We start from the raw sequence: 17,932 nt of genomic DNA, 5'->3' as shown, positions 1-17,932 counted from the left end.
CGGAATACTTTATTTCAAAAACGCATCCTTTACGATTTTGGGGACCCTTTGATAATGAACACCAACACGTGTACACAGACCAGTCCCGATTACAACATTGCTTCCAGCCGTCACATTTCCCCGCACTATAACATTAAGAGAAAGACTTCATATGGCGGGGATATTCTTTTGCTCCAGCGCAGTGAGTATTAGTCGTAATATTAGTTGTAGTAGCAGTAGTCGTAATAGTACAAACATTTATTTAACCATAAAAATAACGAGCATCGGAGCTAGCTTGCGTGCTCTTTATTTGTTACGGTTAAATGCACAGCTAGTCGAACTTCACTCACCTAAAATGGTCTCCCATAGCACTGGTCAAAAGCAAATCCGCAGCACTCCACTACGGTTGTTGTTATTGTAGAAAGTCAGAGGGATCATTCGCGCATTTTGTATTTTTTTACAGCGGAGCTGTTTGTGTCCAAGTTCTTGCGGATCTCGTGTCCGTGAACATAGAGCAATAATACTCATACGTGGGCCAATCCCGAAGATGGTACAATGCCGGACGGACTAGCGGCGGAGGTAAAGCAGGCGTTAAGTACTCCCCGTATGTAGGCCTATCCCGAAGACAGCGCCATTCCGCGCCGAGCCGCGGCCGAGGTGAAGCAGGCTTAAAACACTCCCCATGTGTGGGCCTATCCCGAAGACTGTGCAATTCCTGGCCGACCCGTGACCGAGGTGAAACAGACGTTAAGCACTCCCCATAAGTGGGCCGATCACGAAGACAGTGCAATTCAGGGCCTTCCCGCGGCCGAGATGAAGCAGGCGTTAAGCACTCCCCACATGTAGGCCTATCCCAAAGACAGTGCAATTCCGGGCCGACCCGCGGCGGATGTGAAGCAGGCGTTAAGCACTCCGCAAACGTGGGCCGATCCCGAAGTTAATGCAGATAGATAGAATAAACTTTAATGTCCAACGGAAAAGGTGACCTACCCGCCCCCCGACACGAAGGTCAGGGGGCGAGTGCCGCCGCCTCAGATGCAGGCTGGGAGGTCTTGGGTCCCAGCAGCCTCTTCAGCCAGTTGGACGAGGCGGAGCTGGAGCTCAGAGTCTGAGCTGCACAGCAGGGTCTCCCAGGTTCTCTACTATTTATTTTGTGCGTTCCCCCGGGAGAGTACGGGCATTCCCATATGTGGTCGAGGGTCCCTCTCGCCCCACAAAGATTACATATATCGCTCCTGGCCTCGGGGAACATGTGGTTCGCCATAATCGGGTGCGGATATGTAAAAGTTTGTAGTCATCTCCACGCGACTGCTTGTTTGTTGTTTAATTTTGGGTCTGGCGGGGATACCAGTCTACGAGCCAATCTATAATGATGCGTGATCTCCCCATATTTTAGCATGCGCTCTCCGCTCCCTCGGTCATCGAGGGGCCCCGTAGCGGCTCGGCGGTAGAGATCTCGAGCCAGCTCGTGGGCCGCCTCGTTGCCGGGGACTGCTTCGTGTGCCGGAATCCAAATTATTTGAATTTTTCTATCTAGCTTTCTCTGGCCTAGGATTCTGGCCGCTAAGGGCGAGATCCTTCCCTTGCTAAAATTTTGTATGGCAGTTTTGCTGTCACTGACCACAAATTTTGCGTCCGTTCCAGCGGAAGCTAATGCGATCGCTATTTCCTCGGCAACTTCTATGTTGCGCTCGCGCAGAGTGACAGCGGTCACGGGAATACCCCGGCCGCTGACGGCCGTTGCCACCGTAAAAGTGCCGCTACCTCCCGCCGCGTCTACATAGGCCACCTCATGTTCCGAAATATTACCGAATCTAATTTTATTTGCTTCGACTCGTTTATGCCTCCTGTCTTTGCTATGTTCCGGGTGCATGTTTTTTGGCAGGGGGGGGGGGGGGGCGGTATAATCAGATTTTTTCTAACTTCCCTATACTTCCACCTTTTCGGTGGGGCCTCTGTCCGGATTTATTCCAGCTTTGGCCAATATGGCTCTTCCTGTCCTCGTGGTGCTATGTCTCTCAATTTGAGAGCTTCGCACCGCTTCCGCCAGTTCTGCCCATGTGTTGTGCACTCCTAAAATCATCAGTCTCTCTGTTGATGTACACATGGGCAGTCCCAGCGCTCGTTTTACGCATTTTCTCATTAGAGAATCAATCTTTTCTCTTTCCACCACTTTCAAATCGAGATATGGCGTTGCATAGCTCACCCGGCTGAATATGTACGCCTGTATTAGTTTAATTAAATTTTTCTCCTTTAGCCCTCGGCCTTTGCTGGCCACCCGCTTAATGCAATACCGGGCCGACCCGCGGCGAAGGTAACGCAGGCGTTAAGCACTCCGCAAACGTGGGCCGATCCCATGTTAATGCAATACTGGGCCGACCCGCGGCGGATGTGAAGCATGCGTTAAGCACTCCTCATAGTTGGCCGATCCCGAAGAGTGGAATTCCGGGCCGACGCACGGTGAAGGTGAAGCAGGCGTTAAGCACTCCGCATACGTAGTGCTAGGCCGAAATAATGCAATACTGGGCCGACCCGCGGCCGAGGTCAAGCACGCTTTAAGCACTTTGCATACGTGGGCCGATGCCGAAGTTAATGCAATACTCATTAGCATCATGATCGCGTTGCATCATCCCGTTGCGAAATGAAATTGAAGCCGTAAAAGCCGAAACTGCTAAAATTACTGACCTGGCCACTTGCTTGGAACGGCGTATGGAGGACGCTGAAAACCGATCACGTAGAAATAACCTAATCTTTTATGGTGTTCCTGATACTAATCCCTCGGAACCATTCGCCCAGTCTGAAGAAGCCATAACTCAGCTGTGCTCTCAGCACCTTAACATTAACATAGATACTAAAGAAATTGAACGAGCACATCGTCTCGGGAGGCATACCGCCGGGTGCCGTCACCCTATAATTGTTAAATTTGCGTACATTAAGACAGAAGAGACAGTCCTATCAAATGGCCGTAAGTTCAAAGGCACTGAACATAGTGTCGGCGAAGATTTTTCTAAGGCTGTACAGAACGCCCGCAGGTACCTTGTTGCTTTTGCGAGAGCAAAATCTGCTCGCTTTTCATTGTGTTACAAAACATTGCACATAGGTACTAAACGCTACATATTTGACGAGACATCACAGACGGTCAAAGAAACAGCATAGCAGTCGCATTATCCCACGAATATAAGAACTCGCCCTCCCATATCCCACGTATTAATCTGTCTTTTTCAGTAATTTTCACGAACACTCGTGGACTTCTGCCAAAGCGTGAACACGTATCAAATCTGATGACATCATCCACCAGTAACTTACTGATACTAACAGAAACGTGGCTTACAAGAGAAATCAGTGACGCAGAAATCCTGGCCGACCTTCCCAACTTCGACGTTTATCGATGCGATCGGAGAGACATGCGTGGCGGTGGTGTTCTGATTGCCGAGAACCAACAATTGCCGTGCACACGAATTAACATTGACAGCCACTTTGAAACACTGTGGTTCAAATGTCCATGTTCCTCACAAATGGTACTGCTAGGCGTTAGTTATATACCCCCTCACCATCAACCGGACTTTCTAGTCTCTTAAATAACATATTAAATGAAAAAACTTCAAAGCATCCCAATGCTATTATTCTCCTTTTTGGATACATTTTCCCGACATTAACTGGCACAATGGCACTCCGTTACTAACAAATCAAACTGAAGCGAGCGACATTATAGAAGTGTGTTTAAATTACAATTAAACATAGCTAGCACTGGAGCCAACCCGTGTGTCGGGGACATCTGCCAATATTTTAGATCTTATACTAACCAGTCATCATGAAAGCTTAACATCCCTTACATATCTTCGTGAGATTAGTGATCACAAAGTTATTCATGCTGCCTTCACTTTCGCTCCCCCACCCCGCGACATGCACGAGAAGACAATTTGTCTATATGACAAAGGTAACTATGAGGCTATAAATACTGAATTAAACACATTCTTTTCTACCTTTGCAGATGAATTTAACAACCATTCGATTTATGATAACTGGCTGTTGTTTAAAAACAAACAATGTGAACTAAAGAACCAATTTATTACCAGGATAACCATTCGATCCAATCGACAAAAAAACCATCGTTTACTAGATCCTTAAAACGACTAGAAAATAAAAAAGCGCCTTTATCGCCACGCTAAAGATAAGGCAAGCTCAGTTGCGTGGGAGAAATATTACGCTGCTGAAGCTGCGTACTTAATCGGAATTCGCGATGCCAAGCAAGCCTTTTTTCACTATGACCTTCCAAACATTTTACTTACTAATCCAAGCAAATTCTGACAGGTGATAAACCCCAAGGAAGCGCGTATCAATAATCTTACTAACGAGCTCGGTGAATCGATGACAGCTTTAACATGCGCTAATATGTTCAACAACGCACTTTCTTCAGTCTTTACTAATAAAATGGACACACTTCCTCCCTCACCAACCACAAATATACAATGCAACATGTCAACCATCACAGTCACAGTACGCGGGTTCTTATTTGTGATAGAAAATATTAGGTCGTCTTTATCATCTGGCACCGATGACATGAACTCTAAACTACTAAAAAACACGAAGTACATTTCTGTGGAGTTTCTCTATTTATTATTTTCACAGTCGCTTTCCACAGGCACTATGCCAGACGAGTGGAAGATAGGGAAGGTTACACAAGTCTAGAAATCGGGCAACAAAAATTCTCCCCTAAATTTTCCCCATCTCATTGACAAGTGTTCCCTGCAAGATCATGGAGCATGTGATCTACTCTCATATTATGAACTTTCTAGACGCTAACAAGTTCTTTCATCCTTCACAGCACGGCTTCCTTAGGTCCGTTCTTGCGAGACCCAGCTTGCACTATTTCATGACGTTCATGCTAATCTTGACCGTAACATACAAACAGACACCATATTTTTGGATTACGCGAAAGCGTTTTACAAAATAGCTCACCAATGCCTATTACTAAAGTTTTCTCGTTTGAATTTGCATCCTGATATCCTAAAATGGCTTGAGCAATTTTTAACTAACCGCTCACCGTATGCCTCATTTAATAACCATGCTTCAAACATTACACTCGTCACATCAGGCGTACCACAGGGGTCAGTCCTTGGCCCCTTTCTTTTCTTAATTTACATTAACGACTTACCCTTGCATGTGTCCTGCCATATCTGTATGTGTGCCAATGACTGTGTTATTTACCGCGCAGTCAATGCCATCACTGACCAAATCACTTTTCAATCTGACCTTAACCGTGTACAAGAATGGTGTGATGTTTAGCTGATGGCACTCAACTCTAATAAATGTAAACTTGTCTCATTTACCCGTCGTCACCATCCTCTTCAGTTTTCTTATCGGATTTGTGACGTCACCGGGGAATCAGTGGAATCCTACAAGTGCCTAGGTATCACCTTGACTAATGATCTAACCTGGAATGCGCATGTTACTAATGTTATTTTATCGGCTAACAAAACATTGGGATTTCTAAGACGTCACTTTCGCCTCGCTCCATTGCATGCAAAACTGTTGGCATATACATCATTGGTAAGAACGAAACTCGAATACGCATCTGCCATCTGGGATCCGCATCACGAATATCTCGTCAATGCCCTCGAGGCAGTTCAAAATTGCGCCACCAGGTATATTCATTCCACATACTCTTACAACGTCAGCATGTCATCTTTAAAAAAATAATCTTCCTTATCGCTTCTATCCCTTCGTCGCCGCATTGCCACCCTTTCCCTCTTCCACAGGTTCTACTATTCGACGCTTAATCGCCCACCATACATTGCTCTTCCAACGCACCGGTCACGACGCATTGGCCATCCCCAGCAGGTAGCACAACCACATTCACGCACAAATACATTTTCAGCCTCATTTTTCTACCGAGCATCTAAAGACTGGAATGGCCTTCCTCATCAAATCGCTGCCATCACCTGCTCTTCTCAATTCGTTCAAGATGTAACAACTTTTTCTCTACAGAATTGAATGCATTATAACACTTGTTTGTATAAGTTGTATTCCCACCCCTTCAAGACCCCTACTAGGGGGTCTTGAAGGAAATAAAATGAAAATGAAATTGAAAAATGAAAAAAAAAATACTGGGCCGACCCGCGGCGGAGGTGAAACATGCGTCAAGCACTCCCATACGTTGGCCGATCCCGAAGACAGTGCAATCACGGGCCGATGCACGGTGAAGATGAAGCAGGCTTTAACACTCCGCATACATGGGCCGATCCCGATGTTAATGCAATACCGGTCCGACCCGCGGCCGAGGTGAAGCAGGCGTTAAGCACTCCACATACGTGGGCCTATCCCAAAGTTAATGCAATACCGTGCCGAGCCGCGGCGAGGTGAAACATGCGTTAAGCACTCCCATACGTGGGCAGATTCCGAGGACAGTGCAATGCCGGGGCGACCCGCGGCAGAGGTGCGCTTCGCCATTAGGGGTCGGAAGAGTGGAAAGGCACTGAATTGTTTTTATTTCTTTACAGTTAGAAACAAGTGAAGCGAACTAGTGGCGAGGCATTCGGGTTTCTCATGCAAGCGAAGGCTAGCTTGTCTTAGCGAATGGATCCAAAACAGCGCGGGCGGATCTTGCGGGCATGTGTTCGACTCTGAGATAGTTGGTTTGTCAAAGCATAGGCTTCGTTTTCGCGTCAGAATGTTCACTTTTATGCAGTTTCACACTTGCGTATATCTTTGCTGCCACCTGGCCTCGTTTCCTTTGTTTGGAATCCATTATAAACCGTAATTTGCTCTTATTACTGCAATGGTCACTCACGACACTATGCTCTTATCAGCAGCCTTTCCACTGTCGTGGTTCCGACACTCATCCGCTTCCTGCATGTGAATAGTTAGAAGCTATCTAGAGGCTCGCAGTGCCTTTGGCTGCAATAATGACGAAGCCGACTTCACTGCAAGGGTTGCAGCAACCTAGCAAGAGTTATCTAGAGTATTTTCTTTAACCAATTTGAAGTATTTTTGCAGCGAATTACCATAAGTTGTTCGTTGGAGAAATCCATTTATTGTGCTGACAAACTCGCAGGGAAAGGAGTAATTTTATGCAGAAATTATGGAGCTCAGAGAGGAGTATCCAAACGATTTCTTTCCATGAAGATAGCTGCCGTCGTTGAAAACCTTGGGTGCTTTAAAGATACCATCGCTGAACTGAAAACATATCACATGGTGAGGTGCTCATAGGCAGCGCTATATATATATATATATATATATATATATATATATATATATATATATATATATATATATATATATATATATATATATTTGGCTATTCCGTCAGAATTATGCACGAATTTTTTTGTACACAGTGCGAATTCGGAGCTCACGGCTGTGCGTTACATATGTGCCCTTTTTACGCGAGCTCTTCGTTGACATTAAGAAAAAGCTCGTATTTTTCTACTCCCTACCGCATGACTCAATTGACACAATGCCGTGTGACAGCACGGAGATGAGGAAGACCGGTTTCCCGACTACCTCGGCCCAGCCCGTCCGGAATTGGACGAAGACTTCACCGTGGGGGAAATTAGGCAAGCCATTTTCGCGCTCAAGGGGAAGTGTGCGGCAGCTGCCGACAGAATCACCAACAAGATGCTGCGGAACTTTGACGACGGTTCGATCGCATACCTCACCGAGAAGATCAACGAGACGTGGAAAAACGGCAGCGTCCCAGAGCAATGGAAGACCGCCAACGTCGTTCTGATCCCCAAACCCGGCAAGTCTCCGAACGTGGACAACCTCCGACCGATCTCTCTCACCTCCTGCGTTGGGAATGTGGCGGAGCACGTCGTCCTCAACAGACTAAACAGATATCTCGAAGAGAACAACATCTATATTCACAACATGATTGGTTTTCGGGCCGGCATCTCGTCGCAGGACGCCATGAAGATGATCAAACATCAAATCATCGATGGCAGCACCAGAGACACCAGTGCCCTGCTCAGACTCGACCTCGAGAAAGCGTTTGACAACGTTCTCCACGAATACATTCTGGCCTCCATGGCAGACCTCGAGCTGGGCCCCAGACTATATAACTACGTCCGTTCGTTCCTGACGGGGAGGAAAGCGATGCTGCGGATCGGCGACTTTGTCTCCGACGAGGTGCTCTTGTGCCCACGGGGCACGCCGCAAGGCTCAGTCATTTCGCCTGCTCTCTTCAACATTTACATGATCGACCTCTTGAGGAATCTGGCCCAAGTTGAAGGTATCAAACACACCATCTACGCAGACGACATCACCATCTGGTGCACCGGCGGTAGCGAAGGGCAAGTGGAAAGCGCCATGCAAGAGGCGGTAGACGTCACGCAGCAGTACCTGCTACTCACCGGACTCAGATGCTCCCCGACCAAATCTGAGCTTCTGCTAAAGGCCGCAGACCCAAGGGCTGGAAACCCGTCTCGGAAAGTAACATTCACCTGTTCACTCGGGGCGGTGACCCGATACCCAGGGTCGACACCATCAGAGTCTTGGGTATGTTCATAGAATCACGCGGCGGCAACGGCACTGCGAAAACTAGAAAGGTAATTGCGAGAACCGACAATGCTTTTCGCCTCGTCCGAAGGTCACGAAGAGACATCGTGGCCTCAAGGAGGTCAACCTGCTTCGGCTCATCAACGCCTTTGTGCTGTGTCACTTCACCTACACGGTGGCCATGCACAACTGGCTCAGTGCCGAGCGGGAAAAGCTTAATGCCTTCATCAGAAAATTCTTCAAGAGAGCCCTCGGGCTGCCCGTCAGAACGCATACAGAGGATCTCCTTCGGCTCGGCCTACACAACACCATGGAGGAGATAACCGAAGCTCAGGAACGGGCCCAGCTAACTCGGCTGTCCACCACGCCGGCCGGCAGGCGTATCCTCGAGGAGATCGGACTCGCACCAACCAAAAACTTGGCTGAAGACACCCAAATCCCCAGAGAAATAGGGGAGAAGATCATGGTCGCCCCTTTGCCACGCAACGTTCGTCCCGTTCACAACGCAGGTCGTCGCAAGGCAAGAGCATTGAATATACTAAAGCAAATAAACAAGGACAAAATCGCAGCAAGCTTCGTGGACGCAGCTGCATACCGAGACGGCAAGGCTTTTGCGGTTTCCGTCGTTGACACGCTGGGCAAAGTCATCAACTGTGCTTCCGTCCGGACGACGAACCCAGAGGTGGCCGAGCAAGTGGCAATTGCACTCGCCATGCAAGACGGTCGGAGAGACAGGGTGTATAGCGATTCGAAATCCGCCATCAGGGCATTCCAGAAAGGCTGGGTAGCCCGGCAGGTACTTCAAATTCTCAAAGGCGCCAAACACGGCAACACATCCTTGCACTCGATCCTTTGGTTTCCTGCACACGTCAGGGCGATTGAGGGGGTTCCTCTGAACCTCAATGAGTCTGCCCATCAGGCTGCGCGTGGCTTTACCGACCGCGCTGCCCTCGGAACGGGTGACTCTCTCCCCGGCCACAGAGACGCTCCTCACACACACAACGAAATCACTAAATTCTTTTACTTAGAACGGTTTTGCCCCCGCCTCACTCCAAGCTAAGCAGGCCGCAGGCGGTCACACTAAGACTTCTGCAAACAAACTCGTACCCAAATCCGGCGTCCCTTAACAGCATATATCCCGAGATTTATCCGAATTGTTCTTGCGTGGCCTGTGGTGAGGTAGCTCCGTTGCCTCATATGCTCTGGGAGTGCGGGTCGCTGGGCCCGAAGTTCACCAAAGAAGAGTGGGACGCGCCCTTGCGAAGTCCCGTCGTTGAGGACCAAATCCTGGCCGTCCAGCGCGCCCGCGATCGGGCCGGCAGACTTGATCTGTCAGCCCCGTCGTGCGATTAGCCGGGTGTGCGTTTTATCGCGCTTTGCTGGACCAAATAAAAGTTTATTCACTCACTCACTCAAACGCTGTAACCTGTGAAGCCGGTGACTCCACCTAGGATTTCATATAGTTCACGCCATTGATGCTTCGCTTTGAAACCTTCCTTTGCCAATTCTACCAATCCTTTCAAATGTAATCGAAAAGCAAGGCCTGCCGCTTGCTTTCCGCCAACGACCACAGGCGTTTTGATTCCGACAGCTAGTTCTACGCGCACTAGATATAATGGAGTCCAAGATTAGAAGAATACAATGACTTTCTGAAAAAACAGCTGAGAAGTGTGTCATCAATACATAATACAATCACACAACAGGTACAATTTATTCACAGAAATTTATTGGCCAAGTTCCCCTGCCACCATCGCAGCAGGTTTCCTGAAGTTACATTATTTTTGCATCATTCTTTACAATGAGTTGATACCAAGCTCATTAAGTGCCACAAATGTCATTCAAGAACACAATCTGGAACAGCCGGCCTTGTAGTGTATTACAAGCTTCCTTAATTCAAGTCTAACTCATGTTATTCGAACGCTAAACATGTACATGTAGCAGATGTAGATGTAGAGTCCGGCACTTACTAATCATCTGGGGGCTATTCAGTAAATGTCCACTTAGTGGACATTTACTGAATAGACATTTCGTCTGCTGCTCAAGTGGTGATTGGCTGAAATGGGGCAGAAGCATGAACGACGCAGACGCCCGCAGTCACTCTCCTCCGCACTAATACAGCTCCACACAATCAGCAGCCGCCGAAATGAACAGTTCACAGAGTGGACACTTACCATCCCACCCCCTTTGTGAAGTTTTCTCTTCGTATTTGCGTACAAGAATAAAGAGATGACCAAGGGCTTTTACTCCCGAAAATGAGTGTAAGCACCTGCTTCAGCATACAACACGATGTTGGTGCTTGCTGGCTTGGAGTCCCGGAATGGACAAAGCTGTAAAACGTTTCACGAGTGACGAAATGAGTCGCGCGCTATTGTCAGTCACGTACGATGATTTCAAGTCTCAGTTGCTGTTCAAGTTCGTACATATCCCATCCCTTGTCGGGGTACGCAGTCTGTCGTAAGGGATTAAGTTCTTCCACCACCGGTAAATCAATGTGACTACCCTTGTGTAATATAGACACCCTAACGACGCGCGGTACATTGCCGATAGTTATCTGCTCACTACTCCAATAGAATTCGAGTCCCCATCTGCAATGACTATCAAACGATGCACCAAAAAGAACTCTGCACCACGCGCCTCGTCGGTGGAAGCTAGCCTCTGCATAAGAAGGCCCTTGAAGGTTACGCAATTTTTCGGGGTTTGATACGAACACGAGATAAGCTGCTTCTTTTACTTCTGCGCAGCTTGGCGAGGATGAGTCGCCCATTCCTGCAGTCGAGTCTTCGATTCTCGGTGGCACTGGAAACACCTGAACTGTTGGGAAAAGCTCGGATGAATTTTTTCTTAGCGTAAGATACATGCGTTGAAGACAGGACACTGATTCTCTGGCACATATTTCCAAATTTCAAAGGATGTCTCCCGTTTCCTCCCGCCATGCTGTCTCCGCATCAGAACACAATGCTCTACGGATCGCCTCACTTTCTCTTGCCAATGAGCTTTCCTCTGCATTCCGAGATAGCATGCGCTGATGTGCCTGCGAGGCGTCGCGAATTGTCTCGGACAATTTCTCGGCGGCCATCGCAACACTGGCATTCAGGGACTGGAGGCTTGCCGCCAGTGCGGCGTTCAACCCCTCCAGCGGAGGAGCGCCTTGGATTCTGGCAGCTTGCGTGAGCTCGTTCACCTGGCTCTGAAGCGTCGAGATGTCGTCTTCGTAGGTGTTCTTCCGTGGCTTCTCGACGTCTCGTCGAGCCGCAGCTACGTCATCGGTAACGACGGCGGCGCCACCAGGCGAGGAACCGTTGCTGCACCCGCCGATGTAGTGGGCTGCTAGCTGAGCATTCGGGACGTTCTCGCCGCACCCTAGACACGGGAAGGTGTGGAAGGTGCACTCTGCCTCGAAGTGTCGCAAAACGTCCGCCAGGGGGCCGACGAAATCGCAGCCTTGGGCTTCGTTCCAGCAGTAAGCCTTGAACGAACAAGAAAATGAAAAACAGAAAGGGCAACCTGATGTTAAACTCCATTCTCTGGCATACTGTTACGGCAATTATGCTGACCTGTCTCACATACATTGTGAGCGAAATGAAGGACAAGAAGCGCTTCGTATCGCAAGCATCTCAGGATAATCGTCGGATTACAGGAAAGACACGTGATTGTGTCCACATGACACGGGCGCTATGATCGATGAAAAGTGAGTTATAAGCCGTGCATGTAAAGGTAACGGCCCTACAATCACTAATGTTGCGGCGAAAGCCTGCATGATAATTTGTGATTTTTTCTCGCATTGCCTCATTTAGTGTTTTTAATAGTGTAGTCACGTCGCAGTATTATATTTCACGTTAAAGCCAGCGTTGGTTTTCTTGCAAAGAGCCCATTTAAATCTGTAGATGCCACACAAGTCCATTTCAAAAGTTTTCTCTTCCCCCATGACTTCTAATCTCTTCGGAAACCATTTATTCGGCGTGTTTGGGAAGCTAATCCCAGAGTACCCATACGTTTTTGAGAAGCTTGTTTGCAAACAGGCTTTAAAAGTTGTTGAGGAGATAACTTTGGGCAGTTTTATTTTAATGAAAAATTAGCCATTTATTGTTTAAAGCTCATCCGTAATACCTGATACAGTTAGCTGCCTTTTGTTGCACTATAGGCAGGACAACCGCGGTATCTAATTATACGGCAATACTTTTGTTTCACATACATATGTGCCTTTGTTTGATTATTATTGCGATATAAATTATAGGCGGTTGTATTTATATAGGAGCAGCAGTGATGGAGGCATTACGGAGTCAGGGTGTAGACGAGCCGTATGTAAAAAAAACTGAAAGATATCTATAGCGGCTCTACAGCCACCGTAGTTTTACAAAAAGAAAGCAACAAAATCCCAATAAAGAAAGGCGTCAGGCAGGGACATACGATCTCTCCAATGCTATTCACGGCGTATTTACAAGAGCCATTCAGAAACTTGGATTGGGAAGAATTGGGGATAAGAGGCAATGGAAAATACCTTAGTAATTGGCGATTCGCTGATGATATCGCCTTGCTTAGAAACTCAGGGGACCAATTGCAATGCATGCTCAGTGACCTCGAGAGGCAATGCAGAAGGGTGGGTGTGCAGGCTGCAGACCCACCCTTCTGGCTGCAGAAAACTAAAGTAATGTTTAAGAGTCTCGGAAGAGAACAACAATTTACAATAGGTAGCAAGGCAGTAGAAGTGGTAAGGCAGTTCATCTACTTAGGACAACTAGTGGCCGCGGATCCGGATTATGAGACTGAAATAATCAGAAGAATAAGAAGTGCTTGGGGTGCGTTTGCCAGGCATTCTCAGATCATGAACAGTAGGTTGCCGTTATCCCTCAAGAGAAAAGTGTATAAAAGCTGTGTCTCACCAGTACTCACATACAGGGCAGAAACCTGCTTCTTAAATTGAGGACGACGCAACGGGCTATGGAAAGAAGAACGATGGGTGTAACGTTAAGGGACAATAACAGAGCATATTGGGTGATCTAAAAAAGAATAGTTAATGACATCTCAGTGGTAATGGGCGTGGGCAGGACATGTAATGAGGAGGGAAGATAACCGATGGTCATTAAGGGTTACGGACTGTATTCCAAGGGAAGGGAAGCGTAGCAGGGAGCGGCAGAAAGTTAGACGGGCGGATGAGATTATGAAGTCTGTAGGGACAACATGGCCACAATCAGTACATGACCGGGGTAGTTGGAGAAGCATGGGAGAGGCCTTTGCCCTGCAGTGGGCGTAACCAACCTGATGAAGATGATGACAAATTATATGGACACTCCAGGCGGATTTCCTCCGTCGGCGTCACCGTCACGTGCTTTCTGAAGTCATGGTGTGATAACAACGCGGCCACGCGCTGCGTGCTTTGGAGCGAGCGAAGGCTTGCGCGGGACTTCTCGGGCTCGCAAGGAAGGAAAGCGGGGAGGGCGCGCCTAGTCTTCTCGCGCTGGCAAGGGAGGCAGCGTGGGTATTTACAAAAACTGCATAACTGCAATAAATAAAAATGAATACAAATTTGCCACCGGTGATGAGGCAACACATCGGCTAATTCCATTCCGCTATGTATCGCGAAAAAGAAAACTTACACGTATCACTTCTTGGAAAACATTGCATAAACGAATCAGGGTTGTGCTGCCTAGTATGTGAGGCTATAACGGGAGATACGAATAAATAAACATATGAGGCCAGCTTATTATCAAGTAAGTGCGAAATGAGCTCGAATCTGTACTTCTTCCTTTGAAATTCTAACAGCCCAGTCCTGTTGAATTTCAATAATGAAATGGGGTGTTTAGTAGCTGCAGATTTGCTTGAATGTACGTTACCGCTTTATTATACCAAGTTTTAACATCTACACCAGTGGTTGCTGAGTGAGAGTTTCTACGACCACTAGATGTACTGAAATTCCTTCAAAGACAGATATTCGCAAAAAGTACCACTTGCAGCCCTAAGCCCTAAATACGCTGTATATAGCGTAATATCTGGGGAAATTGCAACACTGCTTTTCTATGCGTGGTTGCAAGTGATTGCAAGTAAGAAAGCTTCGCGTGTAGAGCAGGGCTTCACCCCCGTCGCTACGATTGGCTGACGGAAGTCAGTGGCAAACACCCCACTATGCCAATTATCCACAATGTAGCACGGAAAGAGAACTAAATTAAATGAAACAAGGCGGTAATAACAAAAGGAGGGGTAAGGTAGAGGAAGGAGGCAAGAGTCGTCTCTGCACTTCACTATCCACGAGCGCCGTTTCAACAAACAATCCAAGACGACTAGCAATAGATCTGTCTTTGAATAAGCCTTGCTTCTTCTCAAGAGATAGATTGACCCATGCGCATCTGCTAATGTTTTATGCTGTCGATATAGCAGGAAGGAGTGCGGGACTTACTGCGCAAAATATTTAGCGAGATATTGCTTCTCTTCTCAGCCAACAAACGAAACTACAACCGCTTCTATTACTAACAACGATAGCAGCTTGGCAGACTCCGTAGTGCTCAACAGTGGTTGCGAGCACCGCCAAGAGAGGGGTAGCCACACGCATAGCGTAGCCGATCTTCGTGTTTCTGCATGTGCATGGAGCGTGTGTACAAAAGTGATTACCGTCAAACGCTATTATGCGTTGCTATACATAGTTTCGAAATTGACTTCATGCGACCCGCAACAGCAGTGCCGAGGCCAAATTGATACCTTGACAGAGAAAACGAAACTAAATAATATGAAAACTAAGCCAAACAAAGATGAATTTTCGCACCACATATTGCCGACAGATGGTTTATTTTCGGTTCTACGGGACCTTTCAATGTGAAAGCATTTTTATGCTTACCCAAGGAGGAACCTGTACGTCACGTAAGACGAACGCAACGGCGCAGGCCCCGTAAGCAGGCATGTCCATTTAAATCAACCGTACAACGCACGGAACAGCATACAATCTCTAAATAGCATACGAACCATAAGTGAAGCACTGCATAATGTAACAAGAGTCGGGTCATGCACAATAAGATTGATAATGACACCGGCCTACATGGACATGAGCAAGTATCGGGCTGCAGCACTTCATACTTCATATCGCCACGAAGCCTTCGCATTTACCCAAATGGTGCCAAGATGGCCGAGCCGCTCAATGAAGAACAGAAATGCTGAAATGCAGAATAACAGTGTCAATACAGAAAACACCAGCAACAACTCAACAACTCTGCGCAGATCGGGTACCTACAGGAGGACGTTCACGAGCTCAATCAACAAGAGGAAACACGGAAGGCCGCAACGCAGAACAAGCGCAGGAAATAGAAGCGCGCAATAACCAGCGTCAACAAGAACAAGGCGCCGAGGGCACAAAAAAGAATATTGCACACCCCACTCAGCAAATGTAGTAGTGGTTTCGGAAGAACTTCGCTAAATTAACCGTAATTCCCCTTAATGCCAAAGGTGGTGGGTTCAATTCCGACCAAAGTTGGAGTGTTCGAACGCTTTAAGTCGATCTCAATTACCTGCCTAACTAACGCCACAATAATTAACACGAATGGTAGTGGGTTCGAGTGCCGTAATGAACTATCTTAATTAAACCCGCCTTACGACGTTCGCTATTGAACATAAGCGAACGACCGATGAGGGCTGATAAGGGTTTTTACTGGTCGGATCAAGTTCCATAACACAGAGAATAACACCAGGCTGCGTGTTGATGAGCAGGTGGCACGATGCTCACGCATATGTAGGCAACTACCAGAGGAGTTCCTGCGCAACTTTTTTTAACTTCTGTCGGATTGCAGCGGCACCCACAGACAGCTCTCTTGAATACAACGCCAACTAAAAGCGTCATATCAAAGGGAGATGAAGAACGAGAAGGCAAGGATATATTCAACCTAACGTTACGACTTTCCTCGCTGTTGGAGTGCGACACATATTAGATACAGACCTTCAGGTTCTGCTTCTTCCTTTCTGGGAGCTGCTGCTTCTGGCACTCGTCCTCGCAGAAGGGTTCTCCGTCGAGGGGGCAGACGCATCCGCCATCTTTAACGAGGGAGCCTCGCTGGCACTGCTCGCACAGGGCGTGACAACAAGGCAGTACAACCGTCGTACTCGGAATCACGTGGCACACGCAGCAGGCGTAACGAGTCAGCATCAACTCGTCGACGAACCGAGTCGGGCGCCAGTTGACGCCGCTTACCGAGTCACACACTCGGTGCAGAGCTCGCCGACCGTGATCAGGCATGGCAACAGCGGAGAGAGAATGGCGGGGCCCCACACAGGAGGTGGGCGCTTCTTCCGCTGCCCACTGTCACGTGACTCGCGATAACGTAGTCGGGTGACGCAGGCACATGAGAGGCGCCGCCGATAGCGGCGAACAACGCCGCCGCACAGAATAGGCGCCCCCTCCCTCCCGCACGCCCGCGTTTCAGGTTGTGCGCGCTCTGACGGGAACGTATCACGAAAGCAAACTTTGCACTTATCTGTTGCATCGGACATGGGTCCTCAAGGGATGTTTTTGAGAGATACCATTGCGACTTCGCCTATCAGAACACCTTAGAGCCACGGAATAACTTCCTTCTATCGCATACGGTAGTCCTCGCCTCCTTACTTATTTGACATCAGAGCAGAAAACTTCATCTGATACAGATCTTTCGCGCGCATAGAAACAGTTCGGTGCCTGTTCTCTGTCTGTCGCAAACAGGTGGACTTGTTTAGCACCCGCCTACCCTCCAGGCATCAGATGATGTGGTCACGAAACACTTGGCTGAGCAATGGAACCCCCCATGGATCTATAAGGGACGCGGAATGACGCTAGCGCTCATCTGACCGCGTATTCCCGTCTTGTCAACGGCGCAGCTGTCCCTTGTCTGCGCCTCCGTTTTGCGGCGCTGGTGCAGTTGTACGTGTTGGGAGAATGAAATATAGAAACTGCGCCTAGGTACTACCATGGAGTTCAGTCCTGTACGTGTCCGTGTTCGCGCTCTCTTAATTTTACTCTATAACACGCACCAATTAGCCTTGCGGCAAGCGTTGTTACCCTTTAGTGCGTTGGTACGTGGCCGACGGAAATGCGCACTACGTGAGAACCCGTTCTGAACTTCCCTTCTTACGGGATTACATCAGCCAATACAGAGTTCTGTAATAAGAAGCATACAAGACTGCCAATTCGCAATAACAAGCTGTCATTATTCATCGGTCTGGGGCAGCCAAAGTTGTATTGCGTATAACACCGCCGTTCCACGCACGACCGGTTTCTCGCCATTCTACCTTGTCTATGATCGTTCACCCAGTTCCTGTCTTGACGTCTCTTTCTTCGCGCCAACTGTCAGTCAATGTCCATCCTCCTGTGAAGAATATGTGTCCCGCATTCTGCGTTGTCGCCAGCTCGTCCGCATCAACACCGAAGCACGGCAACAGGACCGCAACCAGCATTACGACGCCTCTCATCGCCTCGTGTGCTTCCGCCCTGGCGACGAAGTACTACTCC

At 48.1% G+C, this 17,932-nt stretch overlaps 1 protein-coding gene across 1 annotated transcript; it reads right to left on the bottom strand.

The window, feature by feature from the left end:
- Positions 1-10,179: 10,179 nt before the first annotated feature.
- LOC135916323 (uncharacterized) lies at positions 10,180-16,729 on the bottom strand. The gene is made up of 2 exons (XM_065449656.2): positions 16,391-16,729; positions 10,180-11,941 (listed from the first exon to the last, which is right to left on the bottom strand). The coding sequence occupies exons 1-2, from the start codon at positions 16,685-16,687 to the stop codon at positions 11,378-11,380; spliced, it is 861 nt and encodes a 286-aa protein (XP_065305728.1). The 5' UTR covers positions 16,688-16,729; the 3' UTR covers positions 10,180-11,377.
- Positions 16,730-17,932: the final 1,203 nt, after the last annotated feature.

Source organism: Dermacentor albipictus, unplaced genomic scaffold, assembly GCF_038994185.2.
Source record: "Dermacentor albipictus isolate Rhodes 1998 colony unplaced genomic scaffold, USDA_Dalb.pri_finalv2 scaffold_66, whole genome shotgun sequence".
Taxonomy (NCBI): Eukaryota; Metazoa; Arthropoda; class Arachnida; order Ixodida; family Ixodidae; genus Dermacentor; species Dermacentor albipictus.
Note: the sequence above shows the minus strand (reverse complement) of the source record. Positions and strands in the feature narration are given on the sequence as shown.